The sequence below is a fragment of the Calliphora vicina genome, chromosome 4, assembly GCF_958450345.1.
Source record: "Calliphora vicina chromosome 4, idCalVici1.1, whole genome shotgun sequence".
Taxonomy (NCBI): Eukaryota; Metazoa; Arthropoda; class Insecta; order Diptera; family Calliphoridae; genus Calliphora; species Calliphora vicina.
In genome coordinates this window covers 37,554,605-37,581,671 of record NC_088783.1, presented here as the reverse complement: position 1 = coordinate 37,581,671, position 27,067 = coordinate 37,554,605, and the positions used below count along the sequence as shown (strand labels likewise).

Genomic DNA, 27,067 nt, shown 5'->3' with positions numbered 1-27,067 from the left:
TATAAAGTCATGGTGACAGATTATTTGGATGCAATAATTTATATTCTGGATAAATTACAATGTATACATTTCAACGTGTCCCGATTTACTAGGCGATAGTGTGCTGGACTATCAATCTGGGGTTGCGGGTTCAATTCCCTGCAGAGCCTTTGGGTATAGAGAAGCAAAACGATTCGGTATGTGTTTGCTTAAAAAAATAAGATTTTTGATGAAACAAAGACGATTTGAAAAAGGCAGAATTTTCATTTAAGAGGAAGTAGTTGAAGAGGTTAAAGATAAAGACGTATGGCTGTCACTAAGAATGCGTTATTTCAAATATTGTAAGCTTTATAAGTAACATTTAAGTCTACTGTCGTATATTGGCACTTATTTATCACCACAGCAACTAAGTATTTAAACACACACATATACCTCACGCATTTATACGCATTTTCTAATGCATACATACTGATAGATACTTAAAGAGACGAAATACAATGTTGTAAAATCAAAACAAAAAAAAAAAACATTTCTGTGGTTTTGCGGCCCAATGCAGTAATTGGATTTCGTCTTTAAAAATCATATTAGTTTTTTCCTAAAATATAAAACTAACTACTCAACAACTTTTTTACTTGTACAAAAAAAATTAAGAAACTAAAAATTAATTTTTCCAAACTACTTTAAAAATTTGCCAACAACGCAAATTTCTAGTCGTTATACTAAAATACTGTAAACGTGCTGCAAAATGACCAAAACAATGTTAGTTTTCAGATTTATTTATTTTTTTTGGGTTGGTTGGTTAGTTAGTTTTTGTTTTGGTTTCTTTGTCATACTGTTTGTTGTTATTTGTTGTAGTTGTTGGTGAATTTGAATTTGTTTTCTTACCACTGTGCATACGCTTAATGTGAGCTTTCAGTTTTTGTGGTCGATAGTATTTGCGACCACAAAAATCACATATAGGCCGTGTACGATTCGGATTTGCGGCACAACCGTATGTGCGATGCATTTCCAAATAACTGAGACGCAAAAAGAACTTGTTGCAAAACTGACACTGATGTGCACCTTTGCCATCATGTTTTTCCGCCGCATGTTTCATAATATTGTCCTTACCCAATACCGCCTCGCCACACACTTTACAATGATACTTGCGTATTGTCAGACTCATCGTTGGGTCATGGAACACCGAGCAATGGGTGCGATAGTAAAGGGGATGATCAAATTTCAAATTGCAGCCGCCACAATCTGTTGACGTTTTGTTGAGGGAGGGGAAGATTAAAAAGCATTATTAATAGATGTTTGTTGTAATTTATTTAATTTTTTTTGAGACAATTATTTTGTTAAATGGTTTTATTTTGAAATTTTTTTTAAAAATAACTTTAATAACTAGCTGATTTATATACTTTACGTGGCATTTTATGAAAACCATCTTTCCCTGTTTTAGTTAAAATAAACTTTCGGAGGCCCTTAGATAACTATAACTAGCGAACCTCTATATAGCTATACTTTCGACTAGCTGCTTTATATCCTTTACATGTCATTTTCTAAACCCATATTTCTCTGTTTTAGTTACAATAAACTTTCCGAGACCCATAGATAACTACGCGAACCTCTGTACGGCTAATTTTGGAGCACAGAATAAGAATCGCGATAGCCTTTGTCGCAAAATCAAATCAAATTATTTTTCTTTTATCGAAATTTCTCTTTTCGTCCCTTTATATCTTTTATTAATTGAACATCATATTTTTGTATTTCTAGAATTTCTGTCATCCCATCTATGCTCCAGAAAAGTTCCGGTAAGTCTTTTTAATTTACTCTTTTTAACTTAATTTAAAATGTTTTTGAAAACCTATAAACATTATTTAAACCTATGTATAAACAATTGTTCCAAAAATAATCTCAATCAATGATTTAATGTTATAATAAAATGCCATGATCGAAATATCGTTAACCTTGAACATTTTTATAAACCCATTTCCTCATTTTCCTCACCCTTTTTAAATAACACAAAAAAAAAAAACAACTGCATTCACAGAATTCAATAACTCACTTGTCTTCTCCGACCAATGTTTCTTACGCCACATGGTATTGCAGTCATCACTCCAATACAGCAATTCCATACCATTTTTCAAATCCCTGCATGTCACGAAAAACGCCTGCGACTCTATAAACACTAAATTCACATTACGCTCGTCGTATGTCGGCGCCGGTCTTATGTAGCGCAACCAATTCGATGAGTTCGGATTATCACACAAGAGAAATTGTGATTTTTCAGCACCGGCTTCACAAATCTCAAATATCCATTTCATATCACTGGCCTCACGTATATCGGTGGATTGTACAGACTGTCCTATAAGGGGACCCAGTTTGGTGAATGACCTCACCTCGGTGCGAGCAAATACACCCGTGACATTTGGCTCCACATTGTGCAATTCGAATTCAGCTGGTACGGAGGCCTCGGCAAATGTTATTAACGGCTTTAGTTCTAAATCGGACAGTTGGGAGGAATCATCCATGTCTTCGTCATCATCACCATGCAGTTGCTTGGCCTGACGTTGAGCATCACACTTGAGTTTTGCCAGAGCCTCTAGATTCTTACGTTCCACCCATTCGGCCAAGTCGACAGCATCCGTTACGGTGCCTATGGAAGTGCGTAACGGACATACCTTGTAATCGTGAGCCAAAGAACACTCTCGACATGATTGATGCGAACGAAAGGCAATGTCAAGTTCATCTTCTTCCTCCACGAAATTCTGTTCACTTTTCATTTCTCGCGCCAAAGCCTCCTCATCCATTTCCTCGTCTTCCTCATCGTCCTCACTGACATCGCCAATTTCCTCGTCGTCATCTATATAGGAGCCGGGAGGATTCATGCTCTTGGGTCCTCGTTTGTTTTTGTGGCGCATACGAAAACCGCTGTTGGGACCATTCAAACCATCCACACCATCGCCGGTCACCGAGGTGCCGGCATCATCTTCATCATCATCCTCATCGTCGCCATAGCCATCGTTTTTCTTGAGGCACAAGGCCAATGATTCCTTAGATGCTGATTTTTCTTCCATTTCACTTTTGATTTTTTCTGCTATGCGACAGTCCAACACTTCCGGCAACACATCACCCGTACCACTGGCACTAACATTGTTATCACCTGCCACACTGCCGCCACTAGTACCGTTACCACTACCCGTAGCACCACCTCCACCACCCGCACCACTCCCATTATCGCCTGCCAAATGTTTTTTAGCTTTTAAAGCAAAATTTGAAAAATTCTTTAATTTAGCCAGGCCATTTAGGTTGTCATTGAATTGTACACGTTTTTTGTATTTTCGTTTGACGGGTGGTGGCTGGGAATCACCACCACCGCCGCCACAACTCACAGCACCACCATTTTCACCTGTCTGACTATTACTACCGAATTCTTTAGCACTTAAATTTGGTTCAAGTTTGAAATTGCTATCGAAGGACTTGGTAGGTGTTGTCGAAGCTGAGGGAGGAGGAAGACTGCAAAAGAAAAAGATAAGAATAGAATTTGAGTTTAGTAATTGATAGATGGTTTTGAAAACAAGGATAAATGTTAAGAAGAATCTAAAATACACGCAGAAAAACCATTATTTTTATTATTGATAAAATAGGACTAAAAGGACTTAATTTTTTTTTTTATAATAATTAGACTTATTTTAGTAGTTTAAGGGAGAGTATAGCTAAGGTAGAGAATTTATTTACTAAACAAAATAATTATGTCTTTAATACAAAGTTGATCATACTTTATGACCATGCTCAACCTTCCTGCTAGCATAAATATCCCAAATACCACAACTTCTAGTAGCTGCAACTGTGTGCTTTTTGGACAACATAAAAAATTCTTGCTCAAACTTCTACGCAGCTTGATGCACAAACTTAAGATGCGATTGAACAAAAACTAAATTAATAAACTACGAGGAAAACAAAAACTGAAACTAAATCCACAACCACAGATGGAAACATAACATCAAAGGCAAAGTAAAACAAAACTAACTGTTAAAGTAAGGCAGGATTCGGTGAATATCACGAAAAAAAATAAAGGATTAAAGGAATAAACAGGAAAAACAGCAACTAAAACGGACGGAATCGAAAACAGCAACACAGCACATTTATAGGAAAATATAAAACACGTACTAATGTAGGGAGCCAGCCCTTCAAGTGAGATTAAGATGTACTCGTCCCACTGCATGTGTGTGTGTGTTTATGTTTACATTCGATGGATGTGTATTTACACTTTCTGTGTATTCAAGTGTGTACTTTGTATGTGTGTACATGTACTGTTGAAGTGTTAGTCAATGTGAGTTTGTAGGTTTTAGTTTTAGTGTACATGTGTGCAATCGCGTTATTAATATGCGCCCAGTCTAATAACAGCATTCAAGTTTTTCGTATCAACATACGAGGGTCACAATTTAGGTTTTGAGATTTGCAAACATTTTTAAATTTGCCATTTTTTGTGGCTCTCACGTTTTATTATTTGATGGTTATTTTCGGTTTTTAACAGAGATTTGAAAAATTAGATTTGGGGAAAAAATATTATTTTAATAGTGACCATTTCCGTGGCATTATGACAGGTCAAGTATACCCTTCACCATGAATAGCAAGGTTATGTATATGTTTGTCATTCCGTTTGTAATTTCTACATTTTTCATTTGCGACCCCACAAACTATATACAGTGGTGGCCACCAATTTAAGACAAATACTTGAATTTTTTTCATCAACTGAATTTTAAGTGCGATAGAGCCAAAATAAAAGGACCTCTAAGGGTATGAAATTTATTATTAATGTTTCTAGTTTCTGAAAAATGTTTGGAAAAATCGGTAAAACATATATGGACAAAGATATGTGGAAATACGTTGACCCACCTCAGCGAACATCCGCTGTTAATAACATGATATGACCGAAACTAATGGAACTAAAAATACGAAATTTGGTCCGAATATTTTATAATAATAAAAATATAATGATATAAATGTGAGAAAATATGTTTATGTAAAAAAAAATTTTTTGGTCAAGTTGTAGAACAATTTTATATGTTCGTGGTGAATATGTATGAATTGACACAGTCGAATAAAACACACTTTTGTGTTAACACAGTCCTCATGCATACATATTTGTGGAAATATTTGAAAAAATAATTGACAATCACGTGGAATTTAGCAAACAATTTTTGTCTTAAATTCCTGGCCACCACTGTACATTCTGGATCGTTATAGATAGCGTAGTCGATATAACCATGTCCGTCAGTCCGCCTGTATGTTGAAATAAACTTTCCGTATCGCCCAAATAGCTAACATACATGATTCATACATCAATAAATCGGCTGATATTTAAAAATCGAGAAATTCGGACAACAAATGGCTGATATATTTGGAATAAACCAGGACAACCTCGATTTTTGGCCTATTTTTTTTATCTATATCTGGATTACAGTCGTTAATATAGACAATATGGATATCTAATCTATATATATAAAAATGAAATGGTCCACGTATGTAATGCCATCACGTGAGAACGGCTGGAGCGATTTGGCTGATCTTTTTTTTCGATTCGAAATTTTCAGGAGATGGTTTGCCAAGAAAAAAAATTAAAAAAATACGGCTAAAATCGGCATTTTTGAGTCCAGTCAACTGTAATAAAAAAGACCCTAAAGTATGCAGTACAAATTTAGATATTTTATTTGCAAATAAATAAGAACAGGCAGAGTTGGAGAAACTTGACGAACTAACATTAGTAAATGCTACCGGGCAAAGCCGGGGCGGTCAACTAGTGATAGATATTTCAAAGTAGAGTTTCCAAAAAACCGAAGAATTTCAAAATCGCGGTTTCGGTTTTAAAAAATTGAAAACCTATCGGTTACGGTCGGTTTTAATTTATTAAATATCAAGTGTTATAGAAAAAAAATCAGTTGATAATATAGGAAAATCTAACAAAAGAGGATAAAGGAAAATTGGTACATTTTCTTTTAATGGTACTTTTTTAATATATTAAATTAGTTAGTTTATATATATTAAAGTTGGCTAATATGCTTCTCAGTAAAGAAATAATCAAGAATATGGGCTCAATAGTATTATGATTCACAAAAGGAGAACTAAACCAAACTAAGGAGTAATTTTTCATTCTTCAAAATGGTACTTTTTGAATTTTCTATAATTTTGAACCTATAATCAGGAAATTTCTTTAATTTCAAACTTGACGAGGGTTCAATTATGTACTTTTTATTATATTAAATTATTTTACTTATGTACATAATAGTTGGCTATAGTACTATTTCTTTCTTGTAATAGTAATTTTCGAATATTTTATAATAATAAACCTAAAAATTAGACACACACGATTCGCAAAATTTGCGCAAAATTTGCATTTTCAATTATAATGGGCCCAGAAATACGAAATTAGGCATTCATGATGCTGAGTGCGAATACAAAATGTGGGTCTTTATGGTAATTTTTTAATTCTAATAATACGTTTCGAATGAGCTAGAATCCACATTACAATGAACCAATAAACTTGAAACTAGAATTATCCTGAATTATTATTAATTCCCAAAGGCAGACTTAATAGTACTATTTCTTTCTTCTAATTGGGGTCAGCACCGGGTCAGCCAGTACACCATACTTTTATTGGATATTTAAAAACACTTTGCATTATTTTTTTAAATTAAATAAATAAACAGTAATTTGAATTTTAATTATCAGGAAATACTTGGATGAATCTTTGGATGAAAAAGTTTGTTTTTGATTTCTAAATTTTTAATTTTTCTACTGAATATAGATTAAAAGTAAAAACCGAAGAATAATTGAAGGTTTTAGGTTTCGATTAAAACCGAACACATAACTCTATTTCAAAGTAATTTGCAATGACGTATATAATGCCATAGTAAGTTGGACATACAATGGGTCAAAATCGGGAACAATATATTTTAACCTGAATTTTTTTTTCACCAAACAAATTTTTTTGTACTACATTTTTTTCACTAATAAATTAAAAAAAAAATTTAATTATAAAAAAATTTTAAATTCTAAAATAAAACTATATTGAAAAAAAAATTTAAAAAAATAAATTGGAAAAAAAAATTTTGAATTTTGTCTACCTAAATATTTAACATTTTTATTTGAAAGTATAATTTGGTGGAGGGTATATAAGATTCGGCACAGCCGAATTTTGTTGTAAATTTGATTAATACCTTAGGCAAAACTGAAAAATGCAAGCATTAACGTTACCTTTCATCCATTTGGAATCGTTGCCAACCTTGCTCAAAACATTGAATTGATTTGTTTGTCAAAGCCTGATGATGTTGTGGTTCAAGGTCATGACTGACTCTGATAGTTAGTCGTCAGGCCTTTCAAAATTGTATTTGCACAAAATATTTTGGCAGGGCTATTGGTTTTCGAATGTTTTTCTTGAAACTAAAGCAGAATATAGTTTTGAAGTCAATTACGATCGATTCAAAGCTATCGGAGCCTGTTGACTGTCCCAAGTGCAACAGGCGACAGGCAGATTTCATATAACACTCCAAATAGTCAAATGATGTACAACACTATGGGCAACTCGTAAAGTGCTCCCCTCCTTTAATGAAAACGGAACTACTTATTCATTTATTTATTTCAATAAAATGAGAATTACAATAATCTTATTGCTTATGGCGACTTCAATGGTCAAGAACGCGACATTCGTACGCCTTTGAAGTGTAAAATTTAATGAAATATTAACATATTTTTTTTTACTAATTTCCATTTTTCGATTGTATTTAAGTACCATTCTGTTTGCTATAAACGCTGCAAAAATTAGAATTCATTTTGAATGCTAGAAAAATTTAAAAATTTACGAATAGAAACATAATTTTTTTAAACGATTTTTAACCAAAATAAAATAATTTAATTTCTCTTGGTTTTTCTACAGATTGTATATGAATTAGCGCGCAACATTTCCGAATTTAATTTGAATCTTTTACTAAGAACGTTGTTATATTTTTCTTTAGCAACTTCTTTGGTAAAGTTTGCCTTTGTTTTTGCCAATTAACATAGTTTTATACTGCTACTTCTCAGGGGCTTTATCGCAATATTTTTTATGCTTTAGTGGATATCTTTTAATTTTCTCAACTTCTGCATTGTTGCTTTCCTTATTTTTTTCGGAATTTTTTTTTTAAAAAATTTTCCGAAATTTGTTATTTTTACCAGGTAAATCCCTATCGTATGGTATTTTCGTCCCTGCTGAGGATAACAACAGTTATTGACAAAATTAATGTAGAATATACCGGCTATTAACAGTCCGAATTATTATTTATCCAAAACAATAATCGTCTTCGACAAATTGTTATTTAAATTTGAAGTTTTCCCAATACACCTATTTTATTGTCCAAGTCTGAAAGAAATTTTAAATAAACAAAAATCTAGAATTTTTCATAAGATAGATTTCCGCTGGTGGAAATCCTTGATTTTCATTTTAGAAAAGTTTTCCTTAATAAAAAATGCGAAATATTTTTTTTAGAAGTAAATTTTTACAATTTATATTGCTTTTTTATACCCTTCACCTTCGTGAGAAGGGTATATATAAGTTTGTCATTCCGTTTGTAATTTCTACATTTTTAATTTCTGACCCTATAAAGTATATATATTCTGGATCCTTATAGATAGCGGAGTCGATTAAGCCATTGAAATCAATTTTCTGAAGACCCAGATATCTTCGGGATCCAAATCTTCAATAATTCTGTCAGACATGCTTTCGAGAATCTTGCTATTTAAAATCAGCAAAATCGGTCCACAAATGGCTGAGATATGAGGAAAAAACCAAGACAACCTCGATTTTTGACCTATTTTTGACTTATATCTGGATTACTAAGACATTAATATAGACAATATGGATATCTAATGATATATATTTCAAAGACATTTGCAGGCGTATATAAGACCATAATAAGATGGACCTACAATGGGTCAAAATCGGAAAAAAAAATTTTAACCCGAATTTTTTTTTTCACAAAAAAAATTGAAAAAACAAAAAAAAAATTTTTAAATTTACCAAAAAAAAATTTAAAATTTAAAAAAAAAAAATTTAATTTAAAAAAATATAATTTAAAAAATTTTAAATAACAATCAAAAAAAATTTTTTTTCCAAAAAATGAAAAAAACAACTGGAAAAAAAATAAAATTTTGTTTACCTAAAAATATTTAAAATTTTTAAGTATAATTTGGTGAAGGGTATATAAGATTCGGCACAGCCGATCCTTGAACCATTTCAAGGACAATTTTAATAAATTATAGCCAAAATTTGGCCAGTATAGATACGAATTTTGCACCAACCCTCGTTCCAATGTTTGTATTTAAACATGTTTGTTTTATAGTTGAATATGACTCCCTCGAGTTTAGGTGGAACTAAACAAAAGTACAAAATACAAACTAACTAACAACTACAACAGAAACAGGGGGAGTGTGAGGGGAGACGACGACTTTATTTATGAATGTAAGGATGTGTGGTAAATATGTAAGCAAGCAAAAGTAAGACATTGAAAGTAAACATAAAATAGGTATGTCTCTATTCGAATGGATGTGTATAAGTATGTATATATAGATCTGTTTATGTATGTATTTTTATGGTTAAATAGCAAGTAGCAGTAATTGTTCAGCTAGTTGAAGAGCAAAGATTAACAACAACAACATCATCATCATCAGTAATATCAGCAGCAACAACAATAAAAACAAATACTTAAACACACTTATACGAGCAATGCTTAGAGGAATGCAATAACAGTGCTATGCATAGAAGTAGTAGTTCAGCTTGTTTCGAAATATCTTCAGATTTATAAAACGGAACCGCATCCTTATTATCCCCATTCACTTAATGTAGATATCTAACTGGCGATTTTATTGGTGAAAAGTATTGTAGAACAAACCAATTGTTACCCTTTACATAACTTTATATTTGCAATGTTACTACACAAAAAAACTATTTCTTAAACCGTTTCAATTCAAATATTTGTCACATATTGAACTGGTTTCAATTATTTCATAATTGAATCAAGTATTCATGTGCTCAAAAACTAAATTTTCTGATATTTTCTATTGAATTTTGAGTTTTGAATTTGATAATTTTGACAATTGAATATACAATTTTCGTTATTGGTTGAATTTTAAATACAAAAATTATTGAATAGATAATTTTTGTATTTAAAATTCAACCAATAACGAAAATTGTATATTCAATTGTCAAAATTATCAAATTCAAAACTCAAAATTCAATAGAAAATATCAGAAAATTTTGTTTTTGAGCACATGAATAATTGATTCAATTATGAAATAATTGAAACCAGTTCAATACATACATATGTGATAAATGTTTGAATTGAAATATAGATTTTTTCTGTGTACTAACATCGATAATATAAAGACCGTTATGAAGACCTGCCTAAGTAGTAAAAACTGCAGGGTGTTTTCACGCATAACTATGTAGCTACTCCATAATCATTAATGTATTCGAATTCTACATACATACATTCACTCATTATGTGCTTGTAAGTATGTGTGGAGGGATTTCCATATAAGTACCTACGTTTCAAAATATCCATGTTGCTTTGAAATTAGTGTGGCTATTTTGGAGTTTATTGTTTTACTAACACGTGTTGAAAAGTCCGACAACAGTAGTAGATATATATATCAATGTTGGCTACTGTTAACCTTAAAAAACATTGTCAGCGCAACCACCGTTACAGTCAAGATACCGTTAACGAAATGATTGTAATTACCGTTATCGTTATAATCGTAAATACCGTTACCTCTAAATATCATTACACAGAAATAGTAAATTCATAATTGGAATGAATTTTGCACTTCATCTGATTCAAACAATTTATTCAATTTCACGCATATTTTCTCATTTTGTAGCTAAAAAAAACATAAACAATTTGTCAAAGAAAATTTGAACCCTTTTTAAAACACATAAAAATATAAAAGAAAATTTAAATATTTTTCACAATATATGGCGTATTTTATGAATAATATCAGTCATTTATTCTCACTTAGTTATTGAACAAAGTTTATTTTTCCTTCGAAAATGTCGACTTTTGTACCAACAAAGCTCCATATGCGGGAAGTTTTGCATTACTTATTCAATTTAAAAAAAAGTGCCGCTGAAGCACACCGATTGCTCACCAAGCCTATGCACAGAGAAAACAGATACGATTGGCAACCGAATTTGTTGCCAATCGAATGATTCTACCTTAGTGACCGACTTTTACAGTTGTGGCTATAGAATTTTAAAAGGGGTAACAAAAGTTTGGTTGCTTTAATCGAAATCCTTCTTTGTCAACTGTCTTTCTATTGATAGAACCGAAAAATTCTATGTGTACAACCGAATCATTCGATTCGCAACAAATTCAGTTGCTATCACGAATCTGTATTCTCTGTGTGGGGAACATGTTTCATTGGTTTTGGTGATTTTGGCATGGAAGACAAATATTGCCCAGGCCAGCCAAAAACGTTCGAAGACCATGAAGATTATTATCAAACTCAACAAGAGCTTGACCTTGGAAGACGATTTTGCATTTCCAAAATGATGATTGAATGCTATAAAAGAAAATCATTTTTGTACCGAATCATTACTTGCGATGAAAAATGGATTATGAGCTCCTGAAATCCGACCAGACCATCACAGGGAACTTGTACCAAACACAACTACATTGTTTGATGCGAGAATTGTCCGAAAAATGTTCAGAATATGCGGCCAGACATGAAACCGTAATATTCCATCATGACAACGACGATAGGCCACATATTACAATATCTGTGAACAACTATTTAGAATGAAGTTGTTTGGGAAGTTTTGCCTCAACCGTCTTATAGTCCAGACTTTATCCCGTTCGGCTACTATTTGAACGCTCTCTCTGGTATACTCTTCACTTCAGAACAGAGTATACGAAATTGGCTTGATTCGTTCTTGGCCGGAAAAATGGGAAAAGGTCATAGCTAACAATGGCTAATACTTTGAATAAATTCATATTGCAATATTTATAAATATGTATTATGAATTGACATCAATGAAATCAAATCATACCGCTAAAATAGCGTTACCTAAATAATCCAAATTCGGATTATCGTTACCTTTAAACCGTTGCGAATCGGTAGCCAGCCTAGCAAAGTTACATTTTAAAGCTTAATTTGTTTTCATTACAAAATCTTTTAAAAATAATAAACGGCGAAAGAAATTAATTAATTTAAGGCGACATTAGTACCTAAAGCTTGCAGAAAACGGTGTTTTTTCAAATGTTCTATCAAATTTAAATCCATGTTGAGCCTAATCTTAGCAGGATATGAATGATTGGCAACACTGATATTAAAACCCAGTTGTAACTTGAAATTACAGTAACACACAACGAACGACTCTACATACATACAATAACACATAAATTTATCGTCACCTTAAATGCAATATAACGTAACATCACTTTTCATAAGTTTATAGGAGAAACAAAAATCAATATAAAATGTAAACCACTTGAGATATTGAAACAAAATCTGAATTACAATGATACTAGAAATATATTTTATAAAAAGAAAATAATTTTTTCAAAGTACATTTTATGCTATGTGAGGAGCCGCAGAACAAAAGTTATTTTTTTGAAATTTTAATAATTTTGGGAAATTGATTTTTTCTAGAAGATTTCAACCCAAATATTATAAAAATACCATAAAAATCAATTTGTAAAAAAATTCGAAAAAGTACGTTTTGTTCTGCGGCTCCTCATGTGACTTATGTTATTTTGAATTGTTGTTTTCTAAAACCAAAATAACATATCATCCAAAATAACATATCATCCATATACATTTGTATGAAAAAATAAAAACGTAAATAAAACTATTTTTGTTTTATTTTAAATAAAAACAGTTTATATTTTGTATGTTTTTATTATTTTAATTACTAACAACTACTTATTCAAACTAAACAAGTAAGAAAGTATGGTCGGTCAAGCCTGACCATATAATACCCTACACCAAGTAAATATTCAAAAACATTTTTCTTTTAAAATATCAATAATTTATATTCGTGAGTGATTTTCGGAAGTGGGCCTTATATGGGAGCTATAACAAATTATGGACCGATGGTGTGATTTATGTCTATATGAAAGTTATTTATGGTGAATTTTGTGTGTATACCTACATTTTTAAGAGATTTATGCACGTTAAAGTGATTTTTGAAAGCGGGTCTATATTGGAGCTATGACTAATTATGGACCGATCGTAACAAAATTTGGTGACATGAATTTCGTATATATAAAACTTATTTGAAGCGAAATTTGTGTAGATACTAGGGTATTCAATCGGTTAACCGATTAATTTTGGTCGGTTAACTGTTCGAATAATTCAAAATGGCCGATTTTCAAATAACGAATAAACCGATTAATTTGTGTCGGTTAACCGATTAACCGAAATTTCTTTTTTTTTGCACTTTAACATATTTTTTTCGTCCTTAATTTCCCATTTTAATTCAAATACAAATGTGAAAGTAAAATTACATATTTTTGCGAACATTCAAGAAATATATTTAGTGAGTATAATAACTGATATATTTAATTTACATGTAATTCTCGAATGAGAACATGATAATAGACGAAACTGGAGATACTACTGAAACGAGTTTTTATCAGAACTTATCGAAATTATTAAAAGTATTTAAAATCTAAAAAGTCTAAACAGGACTCCAATGGAATAATGGAGGATTTCATATGCTTAGAAAAAACTAAAAAATTAACTGACAAATTGGATATTCTTTATCATGTATTACTTTCGATTTCTCCAACATCTACAATCAGCGAGAGAGTTTTTTCCAAGTCGAACTTTATTAAAACTAAAGAAAATTATTTACTTTTTGGTTGAATTGTTATGTTTTGTTTATTTTTTATGTTTTTGTTCTTTTTATTAATAAAATACTTCAATAAGTACACAAAATTCGTGATTTAGTTTCAGTTTAACATTTAAATAGAAATTATTCGGTTAATCGAATAATTTAAAATTAACCGATTAAATCTAAACCCCGATTAATTATTTGCTCGATTAACCGATTAAACCAGAAACCCGATTAATTGAATACCCTAGTAGATACATATATAAATTAAACATTTATGACCGATAAAGTGAAATTTCGGGAGGACATTTGTATGGGGCTAGGCGAAATAATGGACCGATTTCAGCCAGTTTCAATAGGCTTGGTCCTAGGGAAAAATTATATGTACCAAATTTTATCGAAATATCATCAAAATTGCGACCTGTACTTTGCGCACAAGGTTTACATGGACAGTCAGCCAAACCGCCAGCCAGGTGAACGGACTCAGTAAATGATTCTAAGTCGATCGGTATACTTTAAGGTGAGAGTCAGACCAATATTTTTGGGCGTTGCAAACATCTGCACAAACGAATTATACCCTCCCCACTATGGTGGGGTAGAGTATAAAAATGTACTTCATTAAATTTTCATAAAGTCTGCAAAAAAATTTAATTTTATTAAAAAATATTAGGAAACTACATAAAATAAGTTAAAATACTACTTGTTAATTAATTACTCAAAACGTATACGTTATTTTGTTTAAGAAAATGGCGCACTTGATGATACTTCGTTTTAAATTTTGGTTATAACTTGGTTATTTTTAATAGTAAAAGTAAAATTTCGATTTTTTTGATGATACGTTGTTTTGCATTTTAGGTGACGATATGTAGGTATGTATATTAGAGTGACAATCAGTTGTATGGAAAAAATTTTTTGTTAAAATTTTGAAGAGTGCCGGGTGGAATATTGTGACACTATGCCTAAAAGTTAAGTGCTGAAAATTTGAGCCAAATCGGTCAACGATTTCTGGACGCGCATCGAGGTCAAAGTTCAGATATATGCAAAATTATACTATTTATATGGAATAAATAGGTGAAACTCGTTAAATTTCTGCATTGTTTTCTAGAAATGTATAGATTTATTTATATTAATGAATATTACATTAAAAAAAATTTTTTGGAAGTTAACCCTGCATCTCCTTTGGGTCAAAATGACCCAAAAACTGTATTATTGCCAAAATTGAGGAAAAATGCAAATTTTTCAGATATTTTAAAAATTTTGCTACTAAATAAATACTTTTGCAATTGAATGCAAAATAATCGAAATGTGTACGTAATTATCGTTGTAATGAGATATAAATGACAAAATTTGGTTAAAAAATGTTAAAGTTATTACAAATTCGCCAGACCATTAACGTGTTTCAGGCCACTTGAACAAAAAATTTAGGAAAAAAAATTAACATATTTCGAGAAAAATTAAAATAAAAGCTAATTTTTATTTAAAATATGTCCGTATTTACTTGTGTATGAGTTTTTGTCTTCGTAGGATACCGTTAACCTATTCGCAGGTATGGCCAAAAAAAATTATTTTTTTTAACGGCTGTTTCAAATCTCCATTTTCAAATTTTTAAAAATTTTGTTAAACAAATTTCAGAATTTTTTGATCATCACATTGGGATTTATTGAGATCAAAATAGGGAATAAAAATATGAAAAAATTATGTCAATACCTCTTCCAGTTTTTCCGTACCTGCGATTTAAATTTTGCGATTTTCAAGAAAAACTATTTTTTTGTCCATATTTAGGCGAATGAGCCCAATTTCCTTAATGTTATAAATTTTAATTAAAACCTATTCATAATATTATAGTCCCTGTAATTTTAAATATGGTCTGAAAGTTTTACTAAAATCGGAAAACGATAACCTTAAATCGTGAAGGTCAAAGGTCAAATTTTTCAATATTTTGAATTTCTAAAGAAAAGATGGCGAAATGTTATATATTTTTGGGCCGATTTTAATGAGACTTGAGGAAAGTATAACTTAAAGTCCAGAATTTAAAATAACGGCACAAAAATGGAATTTAACTCTTAGCAGCACTTGGGGTCCAAATTACCCTCAACATTTAAAATCACGAAAAACACAGCCATTTTGACCCCAAGTGCTCTTAAAGGACTAAATCCATTTTTGCACTGTTGTTGTAAATGTTAGACCCCAATGTATATTTTGCTCAAGTTTCATTAAAATCGGCCCAAAAATATATAACATTTCGCTATCTTTTCTTTAGAAATTCCAAATATTGAAAAATTTGACCTTTGACCTTCACGATTTAAGGTTATCGTTTTCCGATTTTAGTAAAACTTTCAGACCATATTTAAAATTACAAGGACTATAATATTATGAATAGGTTTTAGTTAAAGTTTATAACATTGGGAAATTGGGCTCATTCGCCTAAATACGGACAAAAAATTTGTTTTTCTTGAAAATCGCAAAATTTAAATCGCAGGTACGGAAAAACTGTAAGAGGTATTGACATAATTTTTTCATATTTTTATTCCCTATTTTGATCTCAATAAATCCCAATGTGATGATCAAAAAATTCTGAAATTTCTTTAACAAAATTTTTAAAAATTTGAAAATGGAGATTCGAAACGGCCGTTAAAAAAAATATTTTTTTTTGGCCATACCAGCGAATAGGTTAACGATATCCTACGAAGACAAAAACTCGTACACAAGTAAATACGGATATATTTTAAATAAAAATTAGCCTTTATTTTAAATTTTCTCGAAATATGTTAATTTTTTTTCTAAATTTTATGTTCAAGTGGCCTGAAACACGTTAATGGTCTGGCGAATTTGTAATAACTTTAAAATTTTTTAACCAAATTTTGTCATTTATATCTCATTACAACGATAATTACGTACACATTTCGATTATTTTGCATTCAATTGCAAAAGTATTTATTTAGTAGCAAAATTTTTAAAATATCTGAAAAATTTGCATTTTTCCCGAATTTTGGCGATAATACAGTTTTTGGGTCATTTTGACCCAAAGGAGATGCAGGGTTAACTTCCAAAAAATTTTTTTTAATGTAATATTCATTAATATAAATAAATCTATACATTTCTAGAAAACAATGCAGAAATTTAACGAGTTTCACCTATTTATTCCATATAAATAGTATAATTTTGCATATATCTGAACTTTGACCTCGATGCGCGTCCAGAAATCGTTGCCCGATTTGGCTCAAATTTTCAGCACTTAACATTTAGGCCTAGTGTCACAATATTCCACCCGGCACTCTTTGAAATCTAAGAAAAAAAAATCGGCTGTCACTCTAATGTATATGTTCACATGTATGTGTATATAATTATACAAGCGTAATGTATGCGTGTAAATATGTGTATGTTTGTGATATGCGGTCAGAATATTTGAGATGGCAAACACGGTCCTGTCAGGAGGGGGTAGAAAACTGAAGGTTTTTCGTTGTTAAGTTTGTTTCCTTTTTGGATACTGTTTTTTTTGTTTTAGTGTGTTTTCTGGTATTTGTTGTAGTTGCTGTTGTTGTTGTGTTTTTCATTTAGCAAGAGGATCTAAAGCAGTAAAACAGCATGTGCACTCTACTGTGTGCGTGTTTTATAGTAGTGAATACTATTGAGATTTGAATATGTAGTGTAATGTGTGTTTGTATGTATGTATGTTGTATAACATCGTGTGAATACAAATATACACATACTTACACACATACATAAATATGTATGTATGTACATATATTTATGTTTGTATTGTGTGTACATGTACAACTGTGGGTACTTTATTCCACAGCTAATGTTATGAAGAAGGATAATGATGCGATTGTTAGTCATATTGTTGTAGTCGTTGTTGTTGTTGTTGTGGCAGTTCTACTGATGAATTTCCTGTAACGGTTTTATGCACACAAGTACAAATAAAGTAGTAAATGTAAGTATACATACATGTGTGGTATTGTATATACACATAGTTACTTACATCTTTATACTACATATACACCATGCAATTTTCGTGAAAATCCTTATATTTCCACCTCCCTCCCCCCTTTAACCAAACACCCCACATAGCCGGAGCTCTTCCAACAATCTTGCAAACTGGCAACAAACGTTTTTCCAACCACAGTATGTTTTTTTCCTCGTATTTGGGCTCCATTTTTTCACTGTTTTTATTTTTGTAATTGCACTTGAACAATTTTTCACTTTTGGTTTGATTTTCAAACTCATACGGATGGCATCAAGAGGATGCAGAGCAGAAAAAAAAACAAGTTCAAAAAGAGAAAAAAAAAACTGAAATTTGCTGAAATTTACAAAGGAAATTGTATGTGTGCGCATTTGTTGCATTCATTTTTATGGCAAAAAAACAAGACTCGCAGCAAAACTGCATGCCTGCTACATGTACGAGGACATGCAGCACTAACAGCCCAGCCCAGGCAAGCCAAATCCAACAAGGATGAACGGCGAGGTCAATGTGAAAAGGGCTACATATGTACAACAGAGAGCTAATTGCTGATTTCACTGATCTTGACCGATGATCAAGGCTTCAGTTGTTGGAAATCAAGATGTTAAAACTGGCATTATTTGGTTCAATGATTTAAAACATATTATTGTAGTGCCGAAACCAAAAATTTGGACTAAAAAATTAAATTAATTAATTAACATTTAGTATACATGTTTTCCATGGCCATACAAAATCTAAAGTTTTCCAGAATTGTGAAATTCGCTTTAGTTTGGTTTTCATATAGGTTCAATGTTCATAATATGTTTTCTAAACACAACGCAAAATTTGATAAATTAAAAAATATTAAAAATCAAAAGGGTAGAAATTTGCAAAACTGCATCTGAGAATTGCATTTGCGTTATGACTGCACTTTTATATTAATACATTCCTATGTATTTATGTAATTCAAAGAGGACATAATAATCATTTTAATGCTTCCACAATCCACCGAAGCTACAGCTTCATAAGATACAAATACCTAAATTAAATACTGTTTCACTTTTCTAAAATCGAAAATCTGGATTTACAATATATGGCGTTTATTCTCACTTAAATATTGAACATTATAGCGTAAACAACAAAGTTTTTTTTTTGCTTCGAAAATTTCGAATTTTATGTCAACAAAGTTTCATATGCAGGAAGTTTTGCTTTACTTCTTCCATCCTTCCATCGGTTTCAACGTGCAATAGGTGGTATGTTCTGTTCAGAAATGTTGACTTTGACACAGAAGACAAAGATCGCGTAATAGATCGTACTTGAAGCCCGGCCAACCAGTCGAATCGACACCAAAACCAAATATCCATGGCGCTAAGGTAATGCTCTGAATTTGGTGTGAGCAAAAGGGTCCTAGCTATTATGAGCTGCTAAATTTGGCCTGACCATCACGGGGAACCTGTACTAAATAAATCTGATTCGTTTGAAGCGAGTATTGGCCGAAAAATTCCCAGAATATTCTGCCAGACATGAAACTGTAATATTCCATCATGATACCTCTAGGCCACATGTTGCAATAACTGTTGAAAACTATTCAGAATGAAGTGGTTGGGAGGTTTTGCCTCACCCGCTTTATAGTCCAGAACTTGCCCCATCCGACCACTATTTGTTTCGATCGAAGTAAAACGCTCTTTCTGGGATACGCTTCACTTTGGAACAGAGTATACGATGTTCACATGATTCGTTCCTGTCAATTGACTCCTGTCAAAATTTGAAGAAGTTGCGTCAGAAGATGGTGCGACTGTGCACCATCAATTTCAATGGTAAAAAAGTGGTTCACTGAATTTCGTTGGGGCCTTAGAAAAACGGAAGATGGCGAATGTTCTGGACATCCAGCTGAGGTCTCTACACCAAAAACAATTAAAAAAATCAGGATCTGGTATTGGCCGATCCGAGATTGAAAGTGCGAGAGATGTGGAAGCCATAGGAATCTCACATGGTTCAGTGGTTTCAATGATCACTTGGGTATGAAATACCTTTCCGCAGCGTTTACTCACAATCGACCACAAACGCAACGTGCACACATGTGCTATTTCCACGACAAAACTCCAAGTATTAGACTCATCATCCCTATTCTACGGAATTAGCACCGAGTAACTATTCCTTGTTTGCAAACCTGAAAAAATTGCTCGGCGGAAAGAGATTAGAATACAACGATGAAATCGTATCACAAATAAATGACCTTGACAAATCTTTCGGAAGGGATACAAAAATTGGAGAAATGTTGGACAAAGTGTATAGAGCTCAAAGGAGACTATGTTGAAAATTAACCTGAGTTTCATTCAAAAAGTCATGGACTTATTGAGCCTCCCTCGTATACAATTGAAATTGAGCGATTTTATACTATTATGATACAAAATTTTAAATTTAAACGTTGATAAATGACAAACCAGAGCGAATTTAAAATTTAGGAGCAACTTAAAATTTTGTATGATCATATATTACAATAAAATTTAGATCTGACCTTAAGATCTTCTGACAAAAATGTCAGTACATATTCACAAAACAAATTCTTTTAAACAAACTTTTCATTTTGCCCTCTTACATTTAGTTTAACATTTTGGCGTTTGTTTTTCTTGTTTGTTGCAATCCTGACCAAAAAACTACAAAACAAGGGACGCATTTAAATTGTGCAAAGAAAAAAAAAAAAAAAACAAACGAAAATATATAAAAACACTGCTCTACAGCCGCGCAAAAATATCATGCGAATGAGTTTTTAACTCACACTGTGAAATTGGTGTAAATAATTTTTTACTTTGTTGTTATTTGCTGTTGCAGATTGTATGTATTTTTTTTCTCTACTTTTGTTCACTTCTTTGTATGTTCGTTACGTTTGTGTTTTTATTTCCGCTTCCGCTAACATAGCAGCAACGTCATTATCATCAACATCATCATCTGCACCAGCACTATCGTCATCATCGCCATTGTCGTGGTAGTCGTCGTCACGATTATCGAGCATGTAATTTACAATGCAATGCCGTGGAAGCAAAATACAGAACCATCGACCGAACGAACGAACGTACGAACTTACGGGTTTTTAAAACAAAGTGCCATTGCAATGATCCACACGACAAGTAAACATAAAATATACAATTCTTTTTTAGCGTTTTCGTTTTATTTTTTCTGGTTTTGTTTTATATTTTACAACTGCCATTAAAAAACTTTAATGTATTGCTTTTATTTAAACATTTTTTCAAACTCTACTTTGTGGCAAAGTGTTCACCAAACTCAAATATCAGATGAAAAAAAAACAAAGATTATTTTGTGTTAAATTAAACAGTGGCGTAATTGGAAGGGGAAGTGGCTAGAAAGAATGTATGTATTTATTATATATACATGAAAGATGAATATGACAAATGATTTAATGTGCTCTGTTCAAGTAATAATTAAAAAAAATATGTTTGAATATTGATAACGATTGATAAAGTTTAGGTTTCATTAGCTCCACATTTTCCTTTAAATGACAAACTCATTATAAACGAAAATTTATTTAAGTAAGAAACATCATTGAAACACTTAAAATAAAGATATAGCTGGACCATATATGATCCTATAAAGAAGTTACATAGACAAAATTTTGGCTAAATTGATTCGAATATCACAGTATTATGAAAACTAACAAACAATCCCAGACTGAAAATACTTCGTTTCTAAAAAATAATAGAACATCACAACAAATACTAAAAATTAAAAAACGATCCTACTTTGATAATATAGACTTTAAAAAAATTGCAAATGCAAACACCCCAGCAGTTAAGCATGTTGTATCCCTTATAGACGGTAATTGTCACAAATGTCTGATCACTTGGCTGACATAAATTTATATATTTTGGGTCATTTGCATTTGTAGTGCAGAGAGAAGTCAATTGGTTACTTTATACATCCCAAGTAATCTAGCTTGAAGTCAATTATCACATAAGTGTCTCTAAGTAATCTTGAATGTATGTTGATATAACTCTCATACAGTTTATTTTCTTTTTGTTTAAGTATACTGACATCCCATGTAACCTAGCGTGCAGTCAAGTGTCTCTAAGTAATCTAGCGTGTAGTCACTTTAAATATTTATTTTGAACTGCATTTTAAAAAGTAGTTATTTTACTCATCAGAAGTAATATATTGGAGAGTTGTCAATAGAAGGTTTGTTAACAAATAATCGGTTATTGGACGGACTATTTGGATCAATTAACACCCGTACATTTTAAAATACCTCGTTATGTAGCTGATCAAGTAACCAGTTAGGTAGCTAGTAAGGTAACTGTCTCTATGTAACAGTTATCAGGCAGTCTCATTATAATCCAAAAGTCTTAATTGACCCCCTGCTTTGTACATGCTTGTGTTAAAATAACTAGTCAAATAGCTAGTAATGTAACTACTTGTCATCTTAAATGATAGGTAAAATCGGGACAGTCTCTAGAACTGCTGGGACACGACTTTATTTTTCGTAATTTTTCAAATTCAATAATAGTAATTTTAGTTTTTGCATAGTGGTTTAAAGAAAAATTTATATAGAGAAAAATTAGTTAAAATCGGTTCATATTTGCAAAAGTTATTAAACTTTTTTGAAAAAAGTTCGAAAAAATTTACCTTGTAAATTCAAAATTTTACAAATATTTTTTTTCTACAGTTTTTTGTTTATTTTTATTTATATGAGCTGGGGGAGAAAATACTAAAAATGGTGTTAATTAAAAGTTGAATAACTTTTAGAATTTTCATGCGATTTGAATAATTAACACCATGTTTTGTTAAGAACTAAATTTCCTATATATGTTGGTATAAATTTTTATAAACTTTTATATCAAAATAAGTAATGAAAAGCTACTAAAATCAAAGAAGTTTATAAATGTTGTTTTTCTTTTAGATATTCTTAACAAAAACAATACTTATAACTTATATATGTATCAAAAAATGCACGTCATTTTAAAGCGTAATCAGCTTTCTTTGCAAACCAGTTAAAAAATTTAAAGTCGAATAAAAACTGACTGAGCTACAGGTCGATTAGTCGACGAACATCACTGAAAACGGTTTTTTTAGAATAACAAATTGTGTCTAAAAATTTCAGAAGCTGGGGGGTTTTTCTGAAATTTTTAGACACAATTTGTAATGTACTCAGAAAGGTCGTTTTCCAAGTTTTTTTTTTCATCGTAGCACCGTGTTATCTATATAAAATATCAAGATCAAGCCAATCGGTTGCTTCCACATTAAAGTATTAAAATTCCAATAAAAGAATTGTTAGAGAATTTATTCCCACTTAGTTATTGAACATTATAGTGTAAACAACAAAGATTTTTCTGCTTCGAAAATGCCGAATTTTGTCCCGCGCCATATGCAGGAAGTTCTGCTTTATTTTTTTAATTTGAATAAAAGTGCCGTTGAAGCATACCGATTGCTCACCAAAGCTTATGGTGAATATGTTCCATCGGTTTCAACTTGCGGTTTGTGCGGTTCAGAAGTGGTGATTTTGACACGGAATCGCCCAGGCCAGTCAAAAAAGTTTGAAGACCATGAATTGGAGGCACTACTCCATGAAGATTGTTGTTAAACTCAACAAGAGCTTGCAAATCATTGGGAGCTACTCAAGCAGCAAATTACTTCAAAACAGAGTATCCGAAATTAGCTTGTTTCGTTATTGGCCTCAAAAGATGAGCAGTTCTTTTGGCTCGGAATCCATATGTTACCAGAAAGATGGCAACATTTTATTTTGAAGTAAATGTTTCAAAATTAAATCTATTACAAAATGGCTTAAAACAAACATTTTCAATTCATTTTGTAAATAATTAAAGGCAAAATAGAAACTATACTGAATGAAAAAATACTTTAATTATATTTGTATTAGATTTTAATTAACAATAATTTAATTGAATGATTTTTGTAACGCATTAGTTTAATGATGAATGAATTTGATTTAAATGATGATGTTGGTAATGGACTTATGGATTGAATGGCTGACATTTTTTAATTCCGATTTAAGATTGTAGAGAATTTAGCTCAAATTGAATTAATAAGCTCTGGCTGTCCTAGTATCAATGTTTTTCTTTTCATTTCACACAGAGAAAACAGTTTTGTTGTGCAAATGAATTTGTTGCCAAACGAATGAATCAGCTTTAAAGACCGGTAGTAAATAATAGTTTACGACAGACTTTTGTAGTTTGAAACATACAAAACCCATATGTATAATCAAATCATTAGTTTGAAATTACATTCAGTTACCACAACGAATTCATTGAATAAGTTACTTAAACAGTTTTTTAAATTTAAAATTTCTAAATTTTCGTATTTCACTTTTATGGAAGTTGTTAAGAATAACTTCCAAAGAACAACAGAAATACTTTTAAAGTAATGAACTCGTGTTGATAGGATACTGGAAACATCTTCGAGAAACTAGAGCCGCAGATAAATTGTCTGTAGAATAATGATTTGTAATGGTCGTAAAGCATGTTACTTTAATAACCATCTACTACTATCTACTCTATTCCTTTTCGTTCAAATTTTACAAAACTCTATGTGTTTTCATTTAATGAAATGATTATGTGAAGTTCGCATAATCTTTACCAGTAATTACAAAAAAAATCTTAATTACTACATGTGTGTGTGTGTGTCTACAATGATTCTCTACTTACTTTGCCAAACGTTCGCCATCATTATCGGCTAAATTCAGTAGATATGCCACAAATTCGACATCATTTTTAAAATGTAATCGTGTCCGCATATACTCCCATTTCTCAGCATTTTTCGTACCAATATAGATGTTTTTACTGAAATTCTGATGACGATATTTCTTACGCTCGGCAGCAGATAGTGCATAGCTGGAGGCCGAGGAGGGTACACCGCAAAGGCTACCGCCGCCTCCACCGCCTCCGCCACCACCAGCATTGGAGCCTCCACCGCCCACAATGCTGCCACTGCCTCCGCCACCACCCATGCCCGCATGATGATTGAGACTGGCATTGCTTAAGCTGGCACTACTACTGCTGCGTACCAATTCATTGCAGTGGCTGCTTGCATTCGAGTGTCCATTGTTTTGAATGTGACTGTTGATGCCGCCAGCGCCACCACCACTACCACCACCTGCTAGAGCCGAGTCGAGCAAACTGTTAACATTGCAACTACTACTACTTATGTTGTTGTTGCTGTTGGTATTATTATGGTTTGTGGTGTTCGATTCTGTGAGACCTGAGGCTAAACCTCCACTACCATCTCTGGCATCCATGCCATCCATATTATTGTTGCTACCCACTGATGTGGCAACTATACTATCGTCTGTTAAGCCGTTTGCTGCTGTAGTTGTTGTTGGACCACTGCTAGCACCCATGGCGGCCATTAACAAGACATCTGAATTATGAGACTGTTGAGCATTACTGCCACTGGCGTTTTGTTGATGTTGTTGCGTATTATTAATGCAACTACTATTGCCAACATTGCCCACCCCTCCTCCTCCACCTCCACCAACTCCAATGCCAGCTCTTGCACTAGTGCCTCTAGGTGCAGTACTGCTACTACTACTGCTGCTACTTGTGCTGCTGTTGCTATTGTTGTCGTGGAGATGTTCGTTAATGTTTTTGCCATTAATGGCTTCATGTAGCTGTTGTCTTTGACTTTGTTGCAGTAGGAGTTGTTGCTGTTGTTGCTGGTGTTGCTGTTGTTCAGCTGTTGTGGTAACAACATTATCATCATTTGTTTCTCCTTCATCTTCGCTACTCGATGCACTACTGTTGGAAGCACTACTGGATAAATGACTTGAATTGTTGAGATGTTGTTGTTGCTGCTGTTGATGTTGATGTTGCTGCTGCTGTTGTTGTTGATTCGTATTATGATGTCCTGAGCTAAGATTGTTGTTGTTGGCATTGTTGATATTGTTACTGCTGCCCGTCAAACTTTTACTACTGTTGCCGAGCGCAACACGACTGAGAAAGGGCCCTCGTGTTTCAACATCTGAATTATCCGAGCTGTCATTAAAGTCGAACGCACTAAAATCGGCGTTCGACTTGGACATTTCGTAGCTCTTTAATTATTGTTCTCAGAGCTCTTAATTTTATTTAGCAGTTTTTGTTTTTTTTTTAGTTTAAAAATAAAAATCGTATACAATTTTGTATATCTTTTTGGTTGTAATTAAAACTATCGATTCATTTTAGCTGTGAAATAAGAAATTTTATAAAATTTTGTTTGTTTGTTTGTGGTTTTTTACTAATTGGAAAAGTTGTTTCTTTTGTTTGTTTTTCATTTCCAAAGCATTTAAGAAATATCTTTATATATTTTCTGGACTAAGATATATTTTAAGAACATACAAGCCTTGTTTCTATAGGAATATCTTTGGGAAATTCCATGGGATTAAATAATAAAAAGAAGACCATTTCTTGAATTTATCTTAAAAATTCCAAATCTTTAACAGTTTTCTTTTGGAGTGTATGTACATGTTTCATAAATTATATAGGCTAAAAACCACTTGGTAATTTCTATCAGTATTTTTTTAAAAAAAATTTATAATACTAATTATTTCCTTCTCACTGGGCCAAATTAAATTAGAAAATGTGTTAATTTGGCAAAATTTGTACTTGTCAAAATAAACATTTTGATACCCATATCGGTCCGTCTAATACACATATACATTTACATGTTAGAGTCTTATTCCAACAAAGATATATTCTAATAAATATATATATTTCAGCTATTTCTGATTTGCATTTATGCAATTCCATTTCTCCTTATCGAATTTGGAAAATCTGTCTTCATATTCGTGCTAACTGACCACAAGTGTGTCAGAAGTGATAATTATAAATAAATTATAGTGATAATAACAAGATTAAGCAATAGTCGGATTAGATGGCTCTTGACTTTTCAGTTAAGAGCCGGGTGTCAGTTGAAGCCTGTCAAAATTTTAATAAGCTGCGTCATTTAGAATGTGTTTGACAGCCATTTATAGTAGCTACCCTGTGACTTTAAGACATCATTAACCAATATTTTTTGCCAAAAAGCCACCACTCAAACCAAGGATAACCTTGATAAATACACAGAGAAAACTGAAAGTTTCGGTTGCATGTACATAATTTTTCGGTTCTATCAACATAAATTCAGTTAATAAAGAAGAATTTCGGTTGAAGCATCGGAACATTTGTTACCCCTTCTAAAATTTTGTAGCCACAACTGTAAAATACGATCACTAAGGTAGTATCATTCGATTGGCATCAAATTCGATTGCTACCATGAATATGTTTTCTCTGTGTACTATCAATTTCAATGGTAAAAAA

At 32.0% G+C, this 27,067-nt stretch overlaps 1 protein-coding gene across 1 annotated transcript in view; it reads right to left on the bottom strand.

Annotated features, from left to right (window-relative positions):
* Positions 1-25,894, bottom strand: part of LOC135959012 (uncharacterized) — a 33,704-nt gene extending 7,810 nt beyond the window's left edge. The window contains exons 1-4 of the mRNA XM_065509997.1: positions 25,293-25,894; positions 24,443-25,256; positions 2,027-3,477; positions 865-1,221 (exon numbers count right to left, since the gene is read on the bottom strand). Of these exons, the coding sequence (XP_065366069.1) occupies positions 865-1,221; positions 2,027-3,477; positions 24,443-25,256; positions 25,293-25,815 (3,145 nt within the window). The 5' untranslated portion in view covers positions 25,816-25,894. The remainder of the gene's footprint in view (positions 1-864; positions 1,222-2,026; positions 3,478-24,442; positions 25,257-25,292) is intronic.
* Between the last annotated feature and the right edge of the window lie 1,173 nt (positions 25,895-27,067).